Here is a 21,767-nt window from a genome sequence, read left to right on the forward strand (position 1 = left end):
CTACAATAGCATCCCTGTTGTTTCCCTCCCCTTTAATTTTTATCCAGATGCTCACACACTTTATCTGAAGACTGTCTCTGCTGCCCTTCCTAATCATCCCTAATAACAGAGAGGGCTTCAAATTGATTCTGTAGCTGCAAGCTTACAGAATGATCCCTCGCTTCCGTACTTGTCACATTCCTTCAACTGTCTACCTCCTGTATATGTTAACTGACTTCATCCCCAGAAACTTCCTCTATGTCTTTCCCATCCAGGACCATCCATTCTGTTTTGTACAGGAAAAACCTCTTGCTCCCTACTATGCTGAAGTGTACATAACCAGCCTCTAATTGCTGGACCTTCTTTTCCAGTAGTGCAGGTGAAGTTAGCCACATCCATAGGCAAAAACACAAATGTACCACAGCTGTTTCAGGCGACTACAGTGACTGCCTCACTGTCCATATTCAGAAGTCTTAAGCAGACATTGAAACAGGACTCTGGATTTCCCCCTCAAAAACTCCCCCATTCAACACCTACATAAAACATCCCTGTTGGCTTGACCTGTTCACCAAGGCCCAGTACAGAACACCCAAAAAGGGCAGTCTGCCAGCAGCCTGGCTTGCTCCGCGAGGAAGATGCAGCGGACAAACTGTGTGACTTCCTTGTAGAGCAAAAAGAACCCACAAAAAGCGGGTTCTTTTTGAAGCACCATAGTGATGCCACAGTGTGCCAATGGTGCACTTGCAACGTCAGTATGGTGCCGTGATGTGCGGATGCTAGGCATCTGTTGCGCCAAAATGGCATTGCCCATCTGTACAGGGCGCCACCATTTTGATGTGCGGAAGACTTGCTAGGGTTGCGGGGCATCTGTAAGTGACGCCCCTAGGCAACCCTAGCATGTCATCAAGATGTGCCATGAGGCCCATCTGTACTGGGCCCAAGTCACTGAGTTCAAGAGACTGGGGCTATAGCTACTGTAGAGAGAGTTACTGGGTGCTAGCTCCTTCCCTAGGCAAGTCTCTGAGCCTCTGGCACCAGTTATATAGAGCTAGGCTGCTAGCTCCATGCCCAGTGACTCACAGAAGCCCCAGCCCCTCAGACCAAGTACTCAGGCAGACCAAATGGTCTGGAACAAACACACTCACTCAAGTTTAAAAAACACACCCAGTCAAGGATGTGCTCCCAGAGACAGCTCTCCCTCCGCTCCCTGAGCAGGGACTGAGCTTGAAAGCCTCTGGCAGCATTTATACAGAGCTAGGCTGGTAACTCCACTCCCAGTGACTCACAAGTAGAGCACATGGTCGAGAACAAACACACTCTCCAAGTTTGAAAACACAGTGGGTCAAGGACAAGACATGGCTCCCCTTCTCCTCTCTGTGCAGGGACTGGATAAAAACATTTTTAAAAAGCATACTAAAACCCTCTCTGAAAACTTTTAAAGTTTTACAAGTTTTAAAAGCAGCCTAAAAACTGCCCTAAAATACATTTAAAACAGTACTGTTTTGGCTACCCACCAGAAACCCAAAGATGTGGAGCCAGCCTAACTTCCACAGTCAGGGTGCTGCCAGAGAGAAAGGCCAGATGTGTGTACATACCAATCTAACTTCACAAGATCCTCCAATGTGGATCTCAAATTTCAGGCAGGCTCATATGTGAGGCGGCAGTCTTTCATATATCCAGGCTTCAAGCAGTTTCAGGCTTGTAGGGTAAAACCAGCATTACATTAAAAATATTCATAGTGTTATTGTCAACCATATTCTCCAAATAAAATTCTGTGGCAGGAAGGCTCCTACAGCAACAAAGAATAGATATTGACTTTCATTTAAGTTATTTCTTTGCATATGGTTCCAGTAGTCCAGGGTTGCTTGCCATATCATCAATTTGGAATATTTATCCAGGATCTCAAAATTCCCTTCAAAGAGAAAATGTAATGCAAGGAAAATGTAGTTTCTGATATAAACGTCTTCCTGAAATGCAAGAAATGTGTGTTTGTCTAGCTACATTCATGTCAGTGTTATGTAAACCCCACCATCAGAGTTCCTCATGGCTTGTAGGCTTTTGCTTGTAACATTCCTTGCAGACCTCCCAGCTCAAATTGGGAAGCTCAGCAACATTGTGGTATAATTTCAAGACACAGCCAAATTAGCCTTCAATATCAGTATGCCAAGGGATTTTGCAGCACCCTTAAGATTAATTAGCTGGGTAAAATAAGTTGTAGCATGAGTTTTTGTAGACTTGGTCTACTTCCTCAGATGCATAGAGAGAACTGATGTCCAGGAAGGACCTTCATAGATTGTATGAGTAGCCATAGAAATGCAAAACTTGTGGATAAAGTAATTAGGGGATAGGTTCAGTTTTAATGATGGTTATTGAGAGACAAAGGCATAAAGATGTTGCCTGAAGCCATGTTGCCTAAGCCGCTCCCAACTTATGGAATGGCCTGCCGGACGAGATCCGTCAAATTACCAATCTAGAGAGCTTCAAAAAAGCCATTAAGACGCGTCTCTTCCAGCAGGCCTTCCCAGTATAAAATTCTCGGCCACGAATAAGACTTCCCTATTTATCGAACTCTGCCCATGGTTATTGTTTGGATTTTAAAATGTTAGTTTTAGTTTTATACTGTTTAATCTTGTTTTAAGGTGGGTACTGTGTATATATGGATATACTTTAGTCTGTTGTATGCCGCTTTGATTGTTTGGCAAAAAGCAGGATAAAAATAAAAGTTTTATTTATTATTTATAATGTGGGTCATGAAAATATGAGGAAGTTTTAGAATCTGTACAGGCTGGAAACCTGAAAGGAACTATGTTAAGTGGCTAAGAGTGTCCAGTGTTATAATATGTGTACTATACCAGTAAGCCATCATCTTTGTTTAACCCTCTGTTGATGGATTGGAATTTGTGAATCTATCCCAATTCAGCTGTTTCCAATCTTTCTTTGTAGTTTTCTTTGGTTCAAGGACTGCTGTTCTGAGGTCAGAGATGGAATGTCCAAGAACACGGAAGTGTTCTGCAACAGGCTTTTGCATATTCCCATTCCTAATCTCTGATTTATGTCCGTTTATCCTCTGGTGTACAGACTGGTCTGTTTGCCCAATGTAGAGTGCTAAAGGGCATTATTGACAGAATATGGCATATATCACATTAGAGGATGTGCAAGTGAAAATGCCTCTAATATGTGGTTATGTGACTAGGTCCGTGATGACATTTCCTGAGTAGATGTGTGGGCAGAGTTAGCATCTGGGTTTGTAGCAAGGTGTTGTACTTGTCTTCCCATCTGTGTTGTGTGTCCTTCTGTCAGTAACTATTTCAGTTTAAGAGGCTGCCTGTAGGTGAGTAAAGGCCTGCCACCAAGAGCCTTTGAAAGGGTAGGGTCATTGACCAAAACAGGTTCAGTGATGTTACGGCTGAGTGGTCTCAGTTGGAAGCTGTATGTGACTAGTGGGGTTCTATAATTTCCTGTCTTCAGGCTGTTCTCTAATAGATTGGTCATGGGACCCTTTACATACTAACATCAGTGGTAGTGATGGAAAATATTAGAGGAGGGGCTTGTGTGTGCACCCACTTTTCTACTCCACTTCTAGCATAAAGCTAACTCGGGACCATGCATAGCAAGGAGATCAAACAATTATACACCATTATAGGAGCCAGTATGGAGTAGTGGTTTGAGCATTTGACTATCACTCTGGACACCAGGGTTCAAATCCTGGCTCAGCCATGTAAACCTACTGGATGACCTTGAAGTCACCCTCTCAACCTCTGAGGATGGCAATGGCAACCCCCCTGTGAAGAAACTTGTCAAGACAACCCCATGTGAGTTTAGTCTTATGGGCACCATAAGGTTCCCCATGATAGGTTAGACTTAGGGTAGCCTTAAGTCAGACTCAGAAGCAACAACAATAGGCTGACAAGAAAAAGATGTCTAGTCTTTTTGGGCTGAGATTCCACCTCACATTGGCAAAGGATACAAAGAAATATAATAAATAAATAAATAAATAAAGTATAAAGCTAAACCAGCACAGTTTCACATGGCTGCCCATATTGATTCTTTGTCAAACAACTTCCCCACACCAAAATATGCTACCACAACCAAATTGTGGCTGGGGAAGATGGGGTATGAAGAGGTAGCTCATGGGTGCACTTCTGTAGTCAGAAGAGAACATTGCTTTCCTGGATCTCCAGTGAGTACACTGGCTTATGCTGGAGATCTTAGAGGGTGGTGTATGTTTACTTCTCCAACTGAGGAACTGCAGCCAGATCCTGCCCAGATATCTTCACTCTCCACAAACCCCTTAAATATTTTGGGTCATGCTGCAGCACTGAGAAGCTGCTTTGTGGAGGGGGAGCACTGCACAAGAAGGCACTGACTACCTCCTTCTGCCACATCCCCAAAACTGCATACAAAATAACATACACTAGCATATAACCCAGAACTATGCCAGCTCATGCCAGCAGCAGGATTCCATTCTTTGTTTTCTTTTTTGTCTGATATCCTTTATAAACCGCCTCACAGATGGGCAGTATTTGAGCAGTGTACCATGACTTAGTAATTTGCTGCACTTGATTTTGACACAGCTGGAATTCACACAGAAAAGATGTATAAATTGCAGGGATGGACGTTTTGACTTGCTTCAGTCTGACATGCAAAAACAAAGAACTTCAAAAATCTGGTCCCTATTGGGTGATATTATCAGTGCTTTGTTCATTTTTCAGTTATTGTTCCCATTTGGGGACTTATTTTTAAAAAATGCCATTCATTCAAAAATACTGTTTTGCTCAAAACACAACATTTTTACATGGTAAAAAATGTCTAAGATCTGTCTAAGAAAGAAGAAACCCTGAAAGTAGACAAAGGGCCGAGACAGACCACCTGAAAATGGAGGTCTGCAGGCACCCATTTTAACTCCGGAGGGAAGGCCACAGCCGCCAAACCGTTTGACGTCCCTATGGAGTAAAGAGAACACGGTTCTTCCATGTTCTTTTGGCAGTGCCCAAGTTACGTTGCGAGTGTGCCACTTATGCACTCGTGATGTAAGCGACGCACAGCGGCATGTGAACGCTACACATCGCTTATGTAAAGATGGTGCCCCCTGTGTGGATTGGAGGCTGCCATTAGGCTGCCGGCCACATATTCTAGGGTTCTGGAGCATGCAATTGCCATGCGCTCCAGAACCCTAGTTTCGGCGGCAAGACGGCACTTTTGGCCTGTCTGGCTGGCTGCCAGTCCTGAAAAACACCAAAATGCAGACTCAACCCATGCAAATGAACACCACCCAGGGTCAGGTGTTTCCCCACAGGCAATGGATTGCTAATTAAATAGATACACACATGTCCTCCCACCCTGAGGCCTTGCTATTCAACAACGGACTAACTCATGGATTAACATGTAAATCATTTCCTTCCAGTTAAGAGTCACACAGTATATATACTCCACTCGCTTCCATGCCAGCGTTCACTGAAGACGTCAGCCACAAATGCAGGCAAAACGCTAAGAATAAACTCTTCCAGAACACTGCCCCATAGCTGGAAAAACCCACAAAAAACTATGGATGTCAGCCATGAAAGCCTTCAAATGCACAATATCTGAGATCCTGGCGTAATTAAGTGCTCTCCCCTCTCCTTGTGCTATTACCTTACTATCCTGCTACCAGTGCACATGCACCCACATACACAACCCATGGGAATGATTGGGTATGGCTAGATGGTCATGCTTTAGCAGACAGCCACAGGAAAATAACATTCTCCTCCTGTACATCAGGAGCACCCTAGCACCTCTGGGAATCTACCTCTTGTCATCAACTGAATTCCACTGGCTATAAAAATGCATACATAGTTGTACATACATCTGTGTATTTCATGAACAGGATCCCAGCCATCATGTTTTGGGCAACCCAATGGTTTCCTATGGAGGGAGGGGGTGGGATCAAGGTTTTCGTCAAAAATAGTTTTTTTATAAAAATAAAAAAATGCACAAAAATGTGTACAATCTCATGGTGCTTGACCATTTTTTCAACACCCTTTTTCACCATAGATAAAATAGGTCAGTTCATTATAATAATGTAGGCCATATGAAGCAGTATTATGGCCCAGTTGCTATATATTATATTGCTCAGTTGGTTGCCAGTCAGGCTCTCCTTTTTAAACAAAAAAAGATATGCATCACTATCATACCTCAATCGATCCTGCATTCCATGTTAGATGACGAAAGTTTCCATTAGTTCCTTGTCTGTGTCTTCTCCAAATGAATCACTTGAACTAAACTGCTTGAATCATCTAAATCCACCCCAACAGAGCCTCTGTTAACAGCATCTCCATCAATTTTGCTGCACAAAAGAGATTCAGGGGGTGGTGACATGAACTGCACTTCTCTGTGTGTTTTCTCCATGAACATGGATGATCTTCATTCAATTCATTTGAGTTTGTCGTGTGCCATCTACTGAACTATCCATCTGTATTACTGGTTAGGAAAAAATCTTAGTGGCATGGCAGGAGGCTCTTAAAATAGACAACTGGGGATGTGGCCATGAGTAAAGGGCAATGAAAGGGGGGAAAGATTAATAGTATCCAGAGCCCATCTCCACTTCATTGCTTTCTTGTTTTTTCCAGAGTCAGTGCCAATGGCAGTCATTATAGGCGTTGCAGTTGGAGCTGGTGTGGCATTCTTGGTGCTGATGGCTACCATTGTGGCCTTCTGTTGTGCTCGTTCACAGAGAAGTAAGTTCCTATCTTTCTTATTCTATTGAATCTCTCTGAGGGAATCATGTTGGACCCTTGGAAGACCCATTCCTGTGCCTAAGATAGAATGTAAGTTGACCTCATGTTTGTTGGCAGTGGAGAAGAATACTTTGCTTTGCACAAAGAACCAAAGAACCAAGAAAGCCAACAGGGAGCAATAGTGATTAAATCAGATAGGGAGAGGGACCTGGATGTTTCCATTCTTATTTATCTCTGAATGTTTCCTCTTAGTTGACAGATACTTTTAAGGCCGAAACAGACCGCCCAAAAATGGTGGTCTTCAGGCGCCCGTTTTAACTCTGGAGAGACGCTACAGCCGCCAAACCGCGTGACTTCCCTCAGGAGTAAAAAGAACCTGTTTTGTCCGGGTTCTTTTGGCAGCGCCCGGGTTAGGTCATGCATGTACCACTGGCGCACTTGTGACGTAAGTGCCATGGAGCAATGTGCAAATATTGTGCAGCGCTTATGTAAAGATGGCAGCCCCGTTGTGGACAGGAGGCCGCCATTAGGCCACTGCCCGCACATACTAGGGTTCTGGAGTGTGTGGTTGCTGCGCACTCCAGAACGCTAGTTTTGGCGGCAAGACAACACTTTTGGTCTGTCAGTCTCCGGCTTTAGACATGAATTTCCTTCCTTCCACATCTAGTCTGGTTCCAGATGTCTCACTAGCATACAGCAAGCAGAACACAGCTATCCCACCCTTAAACTGAATTCCTAACATAAGGCCTATTCTCTCTGTTTCTAGCTGCACTCCTTAAGTGTTGTCCCTTCTCACGATGTCTTCAAAGATCCATCACTGATTGATTCACTGATTAGAACAATCTTTTTTGTAGCTGTTATCATGACATGTTCTCTTAGACAAGCTAGAATGGAGAAAGCAAAACATGACTTGAAAGGAGTGGGTTTTGGCTAGATTAGATGATTTGGTAGCTCCGTGATAGAGATGACTTTCACTTGAATAGATCCATCAGCCATTTCTTGGATAAGCATGTTTACTTTGCTTAAGTAAACAGCAAAGACAATTTAGAGTTAAAAGAAGAAACTCTATTATAAACTGTATTATAAAAATGCACTCTACAGACAGGAATATAAACTTGGGATGCTACCAATGGCTACATGGTTGGGAGAGAAAGAAGATAGGGATCCAAGAGGAGAAAAGAAGCAGAGCTATCCTTAAGAATATGAGTTGATGTTTAAAAAAAGACAATATAAAGAGGGGAACACCCCGCCATCTGACTCTACTACTACTGCCTCCTGTAGGCGCATAATCCTTTGTGCAGGCAATGTTGTATGCACAACTTCCTATACCATTAATGGAAAGGACCTGAGCACAGCAACAGAGCACATGTTTGCATGCTGAAGGTTCCAAGTTCAGTTTCTACCATCTGTACTGTGAAAGACCTCATCTGAAACCATGGATAATCAATAATAGTCAATGAACTCAAGATTTGACTAGCATAAGCAGCTCTCAATGCTCCTGTTAGAGAACAAGAGAACTAAGCAATAAAGGCATGGACAGGAGATTTTGACCAAACATTCACTGAGACTTCTAGTATTTGCATTCTCGTGTTTAACAACAGCAACAGCAACAATAGGATGGTAGGTGTATATATAGTATCACGATTCTGCTACAGATAGATATGTGAGGAATACAAATCACTGTTTTTAAAACACTTATTCAGCCCACTTTACACGTGATAATCAAGATATTTTTGAAATGTGTTTATAAAAGTCACATACAATTACTAGTATCACCCAAACATATTATTGTTGGTATACTGTTTTATTATGCAATTCTATTCACTGTAAACCGTTTTGAGAGTCCATACATAGAACAAGCACATATAGCCTTTAAGATACCTTTTTACTCTCTTGTATGTCTTTCTCTCTCCAATGGGCATCTGTACTATCCAGCAAATACATCTTAGATTTACCAGCAGATGTTTAATTTCCTAACTCTGATACAGTGCTTTTCAGAATGAGCAACATTAATTCTAAGTATGGCTCGGGCAATATTTGTTGCCTGCTTTTTTTTATTGAATTCTATCATGTATTATTCTGTATCATTTTATATGTATTTTGTTATTATTCTGTAGAATGTATGCCATAGGCAGGTTTATTTTTTATCTATTCTACTGATTGTATGTACAGCTCTGTGCAAATCTACAGTGCTATATAAATAAAGTATAATAATAATAATAATAATAATAATAATAATAATATGAAACCTCCCTCAGCAAGGTGTTGAGTATGTCAGGACAAGAGCAGGAGCTGGCTTTACACTCAACTGAAGCGTAAAATCAAACAGATCCTTAGGAGATCTTGGAGAATGCCTTTGTCATTTAGTGTGTGGTTATAGGGGCCAAAGCCAGATACTTCTGACAACTTCCTCTCTCCAGTCGGCAGCCTGAGAGCTTTGTAGTCATTACAAGAGAAAGATAGTGAAGTCTTCCTCCTCCGTGACTGAAAAGATCAATACAAATGTGCACATGTAGACATGTGTAACTTTCAGTTACACCTACATATATCAGTAACAAGATGCCAGCCATAGGACGTTATCACACAGGGCAAAATTGGAAGTTTAAAGTGGGGCCAATGCAGGGTCATCCAGGGTTTAGGGACAAATTCACAGCTGCTTTTCACATGATGCTGCAGGCAATCAGAAGAGAATCCAGGGAGAATATGAGGTTGATCAGGAAATAAGTAAATTCGCCAAACTACCGGATTTACGTTTCCATTTTGCTTGCGAATTGACTTCTGTCACATAATGGCTACTGTCTGATAATGCAAGGCTCCAAATGCATCCACTTTCCTGATTTTGCAGGCTGCTTTGCTGTTCCTGGGAGAGATTTCTTAAAGGGATACACACACCATTCCCTGGCCCATCCTCTCTCCTCCTCTTTGCAGCCTGGCTTATGGACTCTGTGTGAGTGTGAGTGTGTGGTTTTGGACTTTGCAAAGGGAGAGAGAAGGCAGAAGTCCTCCTGGACAAGAGGGAGAAATGGAGGACATGCCTTGGAAAAGAAGGGCACGGAATCGGGCAGGCTTATGGACCCAGACTCCTCTTCTCTCTCTCTCTCTCTCTCTCTCTCTCTCGTGTGTGTCTTTGTGTGTGATTTTAGGAGTTTGCCAAGGGCAGCCTCATTCTGCCTTTCTCTGAAACACGTTTTGGGGCTTCTGTGGCAAAGAGGATCCCTCCTGTATCCCCTCCCCTCCTCTGAGCATATATGTGTGTGCACACTTGTGGAAATAACAGTTTTCAGCATGTTCAGAAAAAGGTATTTATAAGCAGACAATGAGGATTTGTTTGTCTCCTTTTGATACCCAAATTCGCATTACTTTAAAGTGCTTTTAACCCCTTGTTGTGCTCTGTGTGTAATAACCAATAGCAAATGGGACTGGTTTTCTGGGATGCCACCACTTTAACCATTTTTGGTATGGAAGCACAAAGGACTGACGTGTGATAAGGTCCATAGTGAAGACAAAAATGCACACTTTATAAATTGAAAAATGGCTACAATGTGTTCAACTGAAAATATGGAAACAAAATTGCATTACTCAAGGTGGAGTATGTGTACAGAATGCATAAATAAATCTGTGTACTAAGCAAAATGCATGAAATGTATACCAATGTCTGTGCAGGAATTAAAACTAAACTCTTGCCACACAATAGAAAATAAAGATGGGAAGAATATACAGGTAGAATCCAGAGAAATGCAACCAAAACCAGAGTAGGGCTCTTGGGGTCCTGTGCCAGTTTCCAAAAAAGTCCCCCTTCATGTACATGTGTGAGCTACTATGTGAGTTAATATGTAGAAATTAAATAATACAACAGAATGCAACAGAAAAAAATCTTCATGTTTCAACACATTTTAACCATGAAACTTAATAAGAGTAACAGCCTGATCCCATGCAGTTTTAATTAATTACACAAGCAATCGATCAACTGTTGATGCTGCTCATGCCAGAACCTGGATTGTGTCACCAACTCTCAGGGTTAAGAAGACACTACTTTGCCCTCTGCAAACATATCTCTAATTAAGGCTACTTAATGTTGCACAGATGTATTGTATGAATGCTTGTACATGTGCTTAACAGAGGAACTGGACATCCCTATTACAGTGCACCTTAATGCAGTGGCAGATTATAGACTCTATGAGGCAATGAACCGCCTCTGGGTTTAGTCTGAATTTGAAAGAAGTTATTCAAGGCAATTTGTTTCTTTGGGGAAAATGGTTTAACTTCTTGAATAACCCTTTTAAACTTCAGACTAAAACCTGGACTCACCGGATGTGGAAGCCACTAGTCACTACTACTGTCTTCATGTGGATTTTAATTTTAATTGTGGAACAAATTTCACAACTTTGGAAACTTGTTGTGGTTATCATCTGACATCAAAAATGGCAACATCCACTTCAACTTCCCAGGACACTCAGGAGCTGATCACACCGCCTCTGGTGCCTGACTTCCCTCTTCCAAATTTGGCTCCAGTTCAGAAGTTAGGCTGATTTTATCACACTGACTTTTCTCTCAAAATGGCTTCCCATTGCCCCCAGTGCTGAATTCTGGGCCCATAAATTGCTTTGGCAGCCATTTTTTCCAAATCAGAAGCTTCAGAGTCTCATAGTGTTGTGAATGACCAGTGTTAGCATTAGTTGTCACTGTCAGTACTTCCTGCATTCTCTTTCCCTTTGACTTCATTGTCCACAGTCCCATCCCTGAACCCCAGTACTATCTCCCCAAAATTCTGGCTAATTCGCCAGGCACCTTACAAAGGGAGCTACAGTCCATGAAATCTCATGCTGTCATACATTGGTTTGCCATTATAATACCAGAGTTGGCTCTTTTTAAAAAGCTAAACATGATCAAATATATAAATAAATAAAACTGAAATGTCTCCTCTCCCTCTGCACTACAGAGCCCAATGGATGCATACATGCAAGCATGAACTAGAGTCATTTTGGGGGCATACACTTCTGTAAAACGACAATCTTGCACACGTAGTTATCTGTTTTTGGTCTTAGAAGCATAGAATCATTGAGTTTGAAGAGACTGCAAGGGCCATCCAGTCCAACCCCATTCTGCCATGCAGGAAATCTCAATCAAAGCATATCAAACAGATGGTCATCCAGCCTCTGTATAAAGACCTCCAAGGAAGGAGACTCCACCATAATCTCCGAGGAAGAAGCGTCTTCCACTGTCGAACAGCCCTTACTGTCAGGAAGTTGCTCCTAATGTTGAGCTGGAACTTTTTTCCCTGGCGCTTGCATCCATTGCTCCATTGTGTCCTATTCTCTGGAACAGCAAAAAACAAGTTTGCTCCCTCCTCAATATGACATATCTTCAAATATTTAAACAGGGTTATCATATCATCGCTAAACCTTCTCTTCTCCAGGCTAAACATCACCAACTCCCTAAGTCGTTCCTCATAGGGCTTCATGGTTTCCAGACCCTTCACCATTTTAGATGTGTCCTCCTTTGAACACACTCCAGTTTCTCAACCTCCTTTTTGAATTGTGGTGCCCAGAACTGGACACAGTATTCCAGGTGGGGTCATACCAAAGCAGAATAGAGTGTCACTATTACTTCCCTTGATCTAGACACTACTATTGATGCAGTCTAGAATTGCATTGGCCTTGTTAGCTGCTGCATCACACTGTTGACTCATGTTCAACTTGTGGTCTACTTGGACTCCTAGATCACTTAAGCCAGGTGCCCCCCCATCCTATATCTGTGCATTTTATTTTTCCACCTTATGTGCATTACCTTACATTTCTCTGTATTATGCCAGTTCATGGTTGTGTAAGCAGAGTTCTACAAGTGTACCCATTTTACAAGGGCCTAAATCCAATTGTTAGTCCAAACTAGAGTAGTGCCATTGAATCAATAGGATTTACATAAATTTGTTCATTCTTGGATGGTGCATACCTCCTCGTCAGTGTCTGTTACATAACACTATATATTCTGGATTGCAGAAACAGCCACTGCACATTCCCCATTACACAGTGCGACAAAAGCAGTCATGTTGGTCAATAACACAATCAGTTGTACATTGTCAAAATTCTTCAGAAAGGCTAGATATTGCCATCGCCATGTAACTATGTGAGTGTACTTTCACTACTCAAGCAAGATATAGGATCTTGGCTAATAGAAGTCTATTGTCTTTCATGGGATGGGTTGAATTACCCTTTCCAAACATCTGAAGCATGTGATAGCTACTTAAGAATGTATTTATTTTATCTTGGATTGCTTACAATGATGTCTTGTTTGGTTAATGCTGCTGCCCATTCTGAGAATGGAAAGGATCAGGAAGGCTATACATTTCAATTAAATAAATAACTGAATCTCTTTCCTTGCTGGGCCTGTACTACCCTTGGCTTAGCTGCAGAATTGAAGAAGCAGACTTTAAAATAAGCATCACAAGGAGGGCAGGGATCATGGAAGCAAACAAGTGACGGCTCATTAGGAAAAAGAAGAGTTAAAGAATGAGAATTGGCTGAATGAACAGGGATCAAACCATCAAGGGAAAGGAAGAGTGGTTGTCTGAGCTTCTAAAATAACATAGCCATCCTCAACAGTACCTCTGACTATAGGGACAGCAAGAGACAAATAAGCTAAACATGACACAAATTTCCTGTGTTATGTTGCCAGTGAAAAACCTTTCTTTCTTTCTGTACTGTTTGCAAAGAAATCAAAAGAGCTCCAGTTCCCCTTGGATTCCTTTAATCCATGACTGGGCTCACATACTAGTTTAAGAGCAATAATAATGTCTTCTTCCTTCTCCCTCCCCAGTTTTACAACTCTCCCAAACTCTATTAGCAGTTCTTTCAGGTATTAGCAAATTAAATCTCCGACAGTCATTAATCTTGCATTTTGGTAAGTATTTTTTAATGGACGGGTGCACTGCTAAGACCTGAGAAGAGGCCAATTCAATTTACTGGAATCATTCAGCAATGATCTGCCATTCGAGCTTGCTTGATAGAAAATGGGCCAACGCGTTGTTGCGGTGTCAACGGTCACTCATAATCAGTCTAGTCTGCATATTTCCTTTCTTTCTTTCCCTCTCAGCCTCCATATATAGATGTGAACACACAGCATCGTTTTGATTCTTCAAAAGAGAGAACATGTGGCTCATTACCTTCTTCTTATTTGATGTTACCAGATGGCGCTGAGCTCTTTGCAGGGCATGCAATCTAACATTAGTGGGTGATGATCATGGCAGATCAAGCGCATAGCAATGATGCCAAGACTTAGATTAGGAAGTAGAGCCAGAGTTTCAAAGGACTCATCATGGGGAAGGTGGATCTGTCCAAAATGTACAGTGGCAATTCCATAGATGCTTATGACATCTTTGGACCTACCCATCTCAGTTCAAAAATGACTTGAAAATAGCTGGGATACAGAGATGTATTCACAATAGTACACAAGCAGGATTTTCCCTGCCTCAGTCCCCAGCTAAATTCTAAAATCTGTATTTTAAACTCAAGCAAGTGAAGTTCGGGGGTGCTTTGATTCTGAATTCCTGCATGGCAGAATGGGGGTTGGACTGGATGGCCCTTACGGTCTCTTCCAATTCTATAATTTTATGATTGATAGATATGCTGCTCCCTCTCACAAGCTTCTAGCAATCTTCAGTGCAGTCTAGAGGTGTATCCATGCACAATTACAGCAGTTTGAAATTAGTTTCATCGCCATGACTCCCTCCTATGCAATCCCGGGTTTTCTAGTTTGGCAAGGTACTTAAAATTCTCTTGTAGTGCGTTCTAGTCCATTGCCTGCACTACAGTACAGTCCCCTAGCAGAGAACTCTGAGCATCTCACCAAACTACAAAACTCAGGTTCCCTTGAGTCAAAGTAATGTCAGTTAAAGTGATGTCAAGCTGTTTTAAATGTACGGTGTGGATACACCACTAGTGGACCTCTTTCAAAGGAACCCACTATGTCTGTTTCAGAGCTCAGAAACAACTACTGTATATGTTCAGGTATAAGTCTAGAAAGTTTTTGTCGAAAAAATTGCCCCCAAAAACCTGAGTCGACTTATACACATGTTACTGTAAACACTGTACTTTAATTCTTATTAAAAAAAGAAACCATTCCCGGGTGAAAGGCAAGAGTATAATCAGTCCTGATAGCACTGACCCCCACCATCCATCCAGCTTTTAGGCTGAACACAAACAGTTATGCCTGCTGGAGTTTTGTAAGTTCTATGGCACTGTTTTCCTTTGCTTCATCCTTTAGTTCTGTGATCCTAAACTTTTTTGGATTACCGCCCCTTTCCTCTTGAGTGACAACCCAAGCTCCCCCCCAAACCGGGCATATTCTTAGATATTAGGTCTACTGTTTTACTGTCAGTTTAAAACAGCTAAACTCAGGCGCGTTACAGACCGCCCCTTTGGGGCGGCCTGTAGGCGCACCTTTCCCCGCCGGATCGGGGTCTCAGCGGCCAGAGCGGCAGCCTCTGAAGCCCCGATCCGCCGCTTTCCAGGCTGCGGGGAAGCGGCAAAAGGCCCCTTCAAGCCCCAAGGACACCCCATGGCAGCGGGGAGAAAGAGAAAGGGGCCGTTTGGCACCTTTCTCCTTTGGTCCGCTGGGCGCAGCTGTCTAAAGGCTGCGCCCAGCGGACCAAACCAGGAAGGAGCTCCAAAACGGAGCTCCTTCCGGGGTCGCAGAAAGGGCGCCCTAGGCGCCCTGCCGCGACCCCAATATGTCACAACCGTGCCGCCTCGTTTGGAGGCAGCGTGGTCGTCACGTATCGATGGCGGCGGCCGTGTGGAACGGCTGCCTTTTGTGCGCGCAGAGCGCGCGCTAGGGTTAGGGCAGTGCAGAAGCACCGCCCCCTCTTAACCTTAGTACGCACTCCGTGCATACTTTTTAGCCCGTCTGTAACAGGCCTCAGTCACTGCTCCTTATGCACCAAGTCACCTTGGGAGCAGCAAGCAAGCAGCTTCTTTGTGCTGGTCTTGCAGCAAAAACTGCACAGGTGAGAGGCTTTGCGGTCACTATTTGACTGGTGGCTCAGTCACTTCTCCCTTTGCACCCTGTCACCCTGGGAGCAGCAATGGAGCCGCTGGCTAAGTAATGATTGAGAAGCCCCATCCTGCCTTGCAGCAAAGACCAGTGCAGACAAGAGGCTGCTTGGCTGCTGCTCAGCTATTGCTCCCAGGTGCAAGGGACTAGCTTCTCCCTAGACAGGAGGGACTCCCAATCCTTCATTGGGGCTGAGACAGGTGCACCCAGTGCACATGTAGGGGTTTACAGAGGCCACATGCTCTGGACTGGAGGCTGGTATGGGCCAAAAAGAGTGAGATTTTAACTACAGGAGTCACTCCAAGGCAAAGGACTTTTTTCAATAATCGAACACAGTTACTCTTTTCCCAGAGACATTATTATAGAATCATAGAATCAGAGTTGCAAGAGACCACAAGGGCCATCAAAGTCCAACCCCATTCTGCCATGCAGAAAATCACATTCAAAGCATCCCCGACAGATGTCCATCCTCTGTTTAAAGACTTGAAAGGAAGGAGACTCCACCATAATCTCCGAGGAAGGAGTGCATTCCACTGTCGAACAACCAGATAAACAAGGAAACAGACATATTACTAAGTTAAATAAGTAAGGACCCAGTGTGGTGTAGTGCTTTGAGCGTTGGACTATTATTCCAGAGACCAGTGTTCGAATCCCAGATCGGCCATAAGAACCCACTGGGTGACCTTGGGCAAGTCACACACTCTCAGCTTCAGAGGATGGCAGTAGCAACCCCTCTCTGAATAAACTTGTCAAGAAAACCCCACCTTTTGGTTGCAATACGTCAGAAATGAATTGAAGCCATACAACAACAAAAACTAAATATATGTTTTGTTTTGTTTTGTTTTGTTTGTTTATGTGTCTTTGGTAATTTTCATTTGTTTGTTTGCATGTTGTACTTGAGTCTATCTATCTATCTATCTATCTATCTATCTATCTATCTATTTACTTTTCCACATCTTTTTGTAATTGTTATGTAATTGTTGTGTATACTTCACCATTAAATTTAATTTAAATATTTTTAAAATAATTTTAAAAAACCCTAAATATATTAATAGGAAGTGTGTTTTCGGTCACTGACTCCTCCATTCCATTAACTAATAATAAGACCCATATTTCACTAAATTGGTTATTCTGCTGAAAATTGAGTTCTTGTTAATAATAGGTAAATTTAAACACACCTCCCTTATTATTATTATTATTATTATTATTATTATTATTATTATTAAGCTTTATTTATAAAGTGCTGTAAATTTACACAGCGCTGTACATACAATCTTTTTAATTGGACGGTTCCCTGCCCTCGGGCTTACAATCTAAAAACCATGTTGTTTTCAATAGACTATTTTTGTCCAAATATATTAGCAATGTAAGTAAAGAAATAAACATCTGCAAGTCAACAATCTCTACCATTGTATTCAATATGCTTAAATAGTATAGGATTTGGATTTATTTATTTATTTATTTATTTATGTTATCCCATTAGATCATTAATTATTGATAGAAAGTTCTGGATTTTTTTTTAAATCCACATTCCCACAAAATAAAAAAGAATAGTTTTTTGGAGGTTTTTTTAAAAATCCCAACAGAGGATTTTTAATTTAATAAAAAAAGTACCTCATGCATAATTTCATACTTAAAATTTAGAAATTTCTAATTTATGATGCCCCTAATTTTGCAGAATTTGTTTGGAGGGGAGTTGCCTCTTTCTTCATCTGAGGAGTTTATCAGACAGGAGGAATTTCTCTTAATTTCGAATGAAAAGAAAGTGAGGCCAGAACGCATTCATGTGAATTCGCTAGTTCGGCGAATTTACGTGAATGCGAATTGCATTTGAACTGGCTTCCCATTGCCCGAAAATAGCTTCCCATTGCTCGAAATTACATGTGATCACCACTCACGCAATAACATGAAACCCCATGATTGGGTTCGGACTGACTTCCCATTGCCCGAAATTGCGTGGGGTAGTCTATCACGCAATAACATTAAACCCCATGATTGCGTTCAGATTGCCATTGGATTATACTTCCAATTTCCCTTGTCTGATAACGTCCTGAGGCTGAGAGACTGTTGGTTTCCATGGCTGAGCTATGATAGGAAAAAGATACCACAAAATTGACCCCAGTCTCCAGAGAGCTGAATAATTGCAGTTCTGTCATAGACTTATCATCAGAGAACCATAGGCCTAGTTCAGAATCGACAATCCAAGTCTAATAAACCATGGTTTATTAGACCAGGAGCAAGTGCTGTGTTCAGGCATTTCTTCCCCTTCTCCCATTCTTTTGAGCTATGCCACTTCTCACCACAACTGAATCAGAAAACTGGGGTTTAATTTCTGGTGTACAATGCAGGGCATGGCACCAGCATCAAGCCACGGTTTTATACCCTGGCCTGTAAGCAGAGACTGAACCATAGTTTTCTGGTTTGGATGTAATATGTGAAAGGCTGGTTTAACACAGAGCAAGACAAGCTCCAACCTAGAGAGATGAAGTGAGGAGAGAATATGCACCTAGAAGACTTGTTTTCTGATTTATAAATCAATGATTTATCAGACAGGATCTTTATGCTAGTATCAAGACAAGTCCACCTTCCTCTCAAATACTGGACTCTCCCATGAAAAGCTCTGCAAACCCTCTCAGCCCATAAAATCCAGATCGAAACAAAGTTAAGACAACATTGCCTCCATTTACACTAATCAGTTCTAATAGCCACTATACAGACATCCTTCTGTTAGAAAGTGGCCGCCCAACTCGGCGGACAGGCTGCTTTGCCACAGAGCAGCAGCAATCCGCCCCGGAGTGCCTCTGGGGTGAATACTCCGCCTTGATTGGCTCGCAGGGCGGAAGGAGAGACCCTTCCACCCCACGATGCTCTAGGACGGGCAGAGCGGAACTCTTTGATTGGGAGTTCCAGTCGTCCAGAGCAACTCATTGGTGGAGCTGCTCTGGAGGAGGGACTCCCGAGCCACGTCATCAGCCAGGGCTGGGTGCCTATATAAGGCCGTGCCGCCCAGCCCTCGGCGTCATTTGCAGCTTGGCTCTGCAGCCGTGCAGAGCCAAGCTAACAGGAGGCGAGCACAGAGGGCCTTGCCCTCCTTCCTGTCTTAGGTCCGTGCACCGGACCGGTTAAGTGGGGCGCAGTTTGGAGGGCGGTGGTTGCTCCCCCTCCTCTGCTCCTTGCCCCCTCCCTCCGGGTGGCCCACAGGGATTTTGGCGGGAAAGTCGCACCCGCCATTTTGTTTTTTCGGCCCATGCAGCCATCTTGTTTTCCCCTTTTGGGGCCTTGTTGAGCCCTGCAATAAGCTTCCCCTGCAAGGGCCCCCTTTTTCTTTCTAGTTTTTTACTCGGTTGGCCTGTGGGGCATTAGCTAGTGCCTGCCTTCAGAGCTTCACATTTTCCTTCGTGTGGCTGACATGCCTTCGAAGCCACCCCCTGTGTCCTCGGCCTCCAGGCCCACCACCAGGGGCCTGACTGGTTTGCCAAGAAGATCTTGGGCCAACACTCCGAGGCCTCCAAGAGTTTCAGCTCCCACTCGGGCTTCCGCAACTAGTCGAGAATCTGATCAAGCACCTCCTGCTGATCTACCTCCCTCCCAGCCATGTGCCACATCATCGCTTTCTCCAGAGGCTGCTGCCAGTTTGTCCAGGTCCATTGCTGACCTGATTCAGAAGGGTACATCTTCCAGCCAGCCAGCTGCCGCTGCACCTCCCCCAGTGCCTGCATCACAGACAGCGAGGATTCGAGTTTCCAGCTCTTCAAGTTCATCCACTTCCAGCTTGTCTTCATCTTCGTCGGACGACGATTATCTTCACAGAGCCTCGTCTTTGGCTGATCGATGCAAGGAACGGAAGAGAAAAAGAAAGGCCAAGAGAAGACATCACAAGGCTTGTTTAACCGGATCCACTCAGCCTGCTGATTCAGGTGGCCTTCACCTGGGAGTTCCATGCAGGAGGGATGGTTTTTGGGTTGATCACGCCTTGGTTCCTGGCTTGCCTCGCTGGACTCCAGGGCATGTGGGTTGATCCTCAGGCGGCATAATTCCCCATTTGTGCGCCCGGTGAGCGTCCTCGCGGATCACATCTCTCCAAGAAAGTCAGAAAGCTCATCCTGAGGTGGTGCTATGTGGATGTCTTCTCTCTTCTCCAGCCCAAGGACAAAGAAGCTTTTGCTATGACTTCTACAAAAAAAGCTAAGAAGGAGCCCAAGGTGTTACCTGCTGAACACACCTTTGCCAACTGGATGGAGGGCTTCATCATATTTAAATCAGTTGTTTCAATGGCCTTCCCTGAGCGAGCTTGGTATTTGGACAGCCATTTGCTTAATGTCCTCAGAGCCAAAGCCTTTGCGGGCGAGGCTGTGGCCATCGCCTACGACGCAGCATTCTGGCAGCACGCTTCTCAGAACTCCAGGGAGCATTGGGATCTGCTCCAAGAAGAAATTTGGCTGCTTGAAGTTGGCACACAGGCCAAATTTAGGGGTCCTCAAAAAGGGTCTGCCAAAAGGGAAGCGCGCATTTTCCCATGTTGGGATTTTAATGCGGGCAGGTGCACTTGCGCACAATGTAAATATGATCACTGCTGTGATAATTGTAAAGGTTTTCACCCCAGGTCCTCATGTTTTTGGCCCAGCCAAGCTTCCCAGCCCTTTTGATCAGGGTGCCCTGCTTTTGCAGCATCCAGCAAAAAAGATGGTTCTGGGGGTGCAGAGGCCGGAGCTGCAGGGGGCCCAAAATAGTCCTGCTGCAGTTTTTCCTCACAAGGTTTTTGCCTTGGCCTGTTCTCCTGTTAAACCTGAGGCTTTAATTCCTCTGTTGGCTGCTTACCCTCTTAGAGAGGCTGCAGCTCTCCTCTCAGATGGCTTTTCTTTTCATTTTTGCATCCCAGTTGCCGCCTCCCTCTCTCATTCCAATCCACGTAATTTGAAGTCTGCAAGAGCCATGCCTGAAGTCCTTAGAGCCAAGATTGCCAAAGAGATTGATGCTGGTCGCATGGAAGGCCCCTTTTCAGCCTTGCCTTTCCATAACCTCCATGTGTCACCTCTAGGAGTCGTTCCTAAGAAGGCTCCTGGTGAATTCCGCATAATTCACCATTTATCCCACCCCCTGACTCTTCAGTTAATGATGCCATTCCAGAGGAGCTTTGTACAGTTCGTTACGCCTCCTTTGACCATGCTGTTAGGCTTGTCAAGGCTTGTGGTAAGGGTGCCCTCATGGCCAAGTGTGACATTCAGTCGGCCTTCAGGTTGCTGCATGTTCACCCTGATGATTTCCATCTTTTAGGTTTTAAGTTTGCAGGTGAATGGTATTTCGACAAGGCCATGCCTATGGGTTGCTCAATAAGCTGCACAGCTTTTGAAACTTTCAGTTCCTTTTTGGAATGGGAGCTTAAGCAAAGGGCCTCGTCTCCGTTAGTTACCTATTACCTGGATGATTTTCTGTCAACTCATCTGGATGTTCCAAGCTCTTGTCATGTTTTTTGGCCCTCGCCGATGAAGTTGGCATCCCCCTTGCTGCCAACAAGACAGAAGGTCTGTCCACGTCTTTGACCTTTTTAGGCATCCTCCTGGATTCTGTAGCTGGTCTCTCCAGTTTACCTCCTGATAAGTTGGCCAACTTACGTTCTTTGTTGGAGGATACTTTACTTGCACATAAGGTCACCCTTAAGCAAGTTCAGTCGCTGCTTGGGCACCTAAATTTCGCCTGCAAAGTTATTGCACCAGGCCACGCCTTCTGTGCCAGACTGGCCAGGTCTATGTCTGGTCCCAGGGCACTTCACCACCACATCAGAATTTCTAATGCCATTAAAGAAGACCTTCGGGTCTGGTTAGAGTTTCTCAAAAATTTCAATGGTGTGGCTAATTGGCAAAAGTCTTGGTAGCTGGATAACAAGCTGCAGGTTCACTCCGATGCAGCTGGCAGCATCGGATTTGGTGTTTTCTTTCAAGGCCACTGGTGTGCAAAGAGGTAGCCCGATGCCTGGGCTGGTAAGGACATACTTCGGGATCTTACCTTCCTTGAGGTGTTCCCCATCGT

At 43.8% G+C, this 21,767-nt stretch overlaps 1 protein-coding gene across 1 annotated transcript in view; it reads left to right on the forward strand.

The window, feature by feature from the left end:
* KIRREL3 (kirre like nephrin family adhesion molecule 3) overlaps positions 1-21,767 on the forward strand; it is a 691,985-nt gene that overhangs the window by 606,550 nt on the left and 63,668 nt on the right. The window contains 1 exon segment of the mRNA XM_042473983.1: positions 6,585-6,692. Coding sequence (XP_042329917.1) covers positions 6,585-6,692 — 108 coding nt within the window.

The sequence above is a fragment of the Sceloporus undulatus genome, chromosome 6 (assembly GCF_019175285.1).
Source record: "Sceloporus undulatus isolate JIND9_A2432 ecotype Alabama chromosome 6, SceUnd_v1.1, whole genome shotgun sequence".
NCBI classification, from domain to species: domain Eukaryota; kingdom Metazoa; phylum Chordata; class Lepidosauria; order Squamata; family Phrynosomatidae; genus Sceloporus; species Sceloporus undulatus.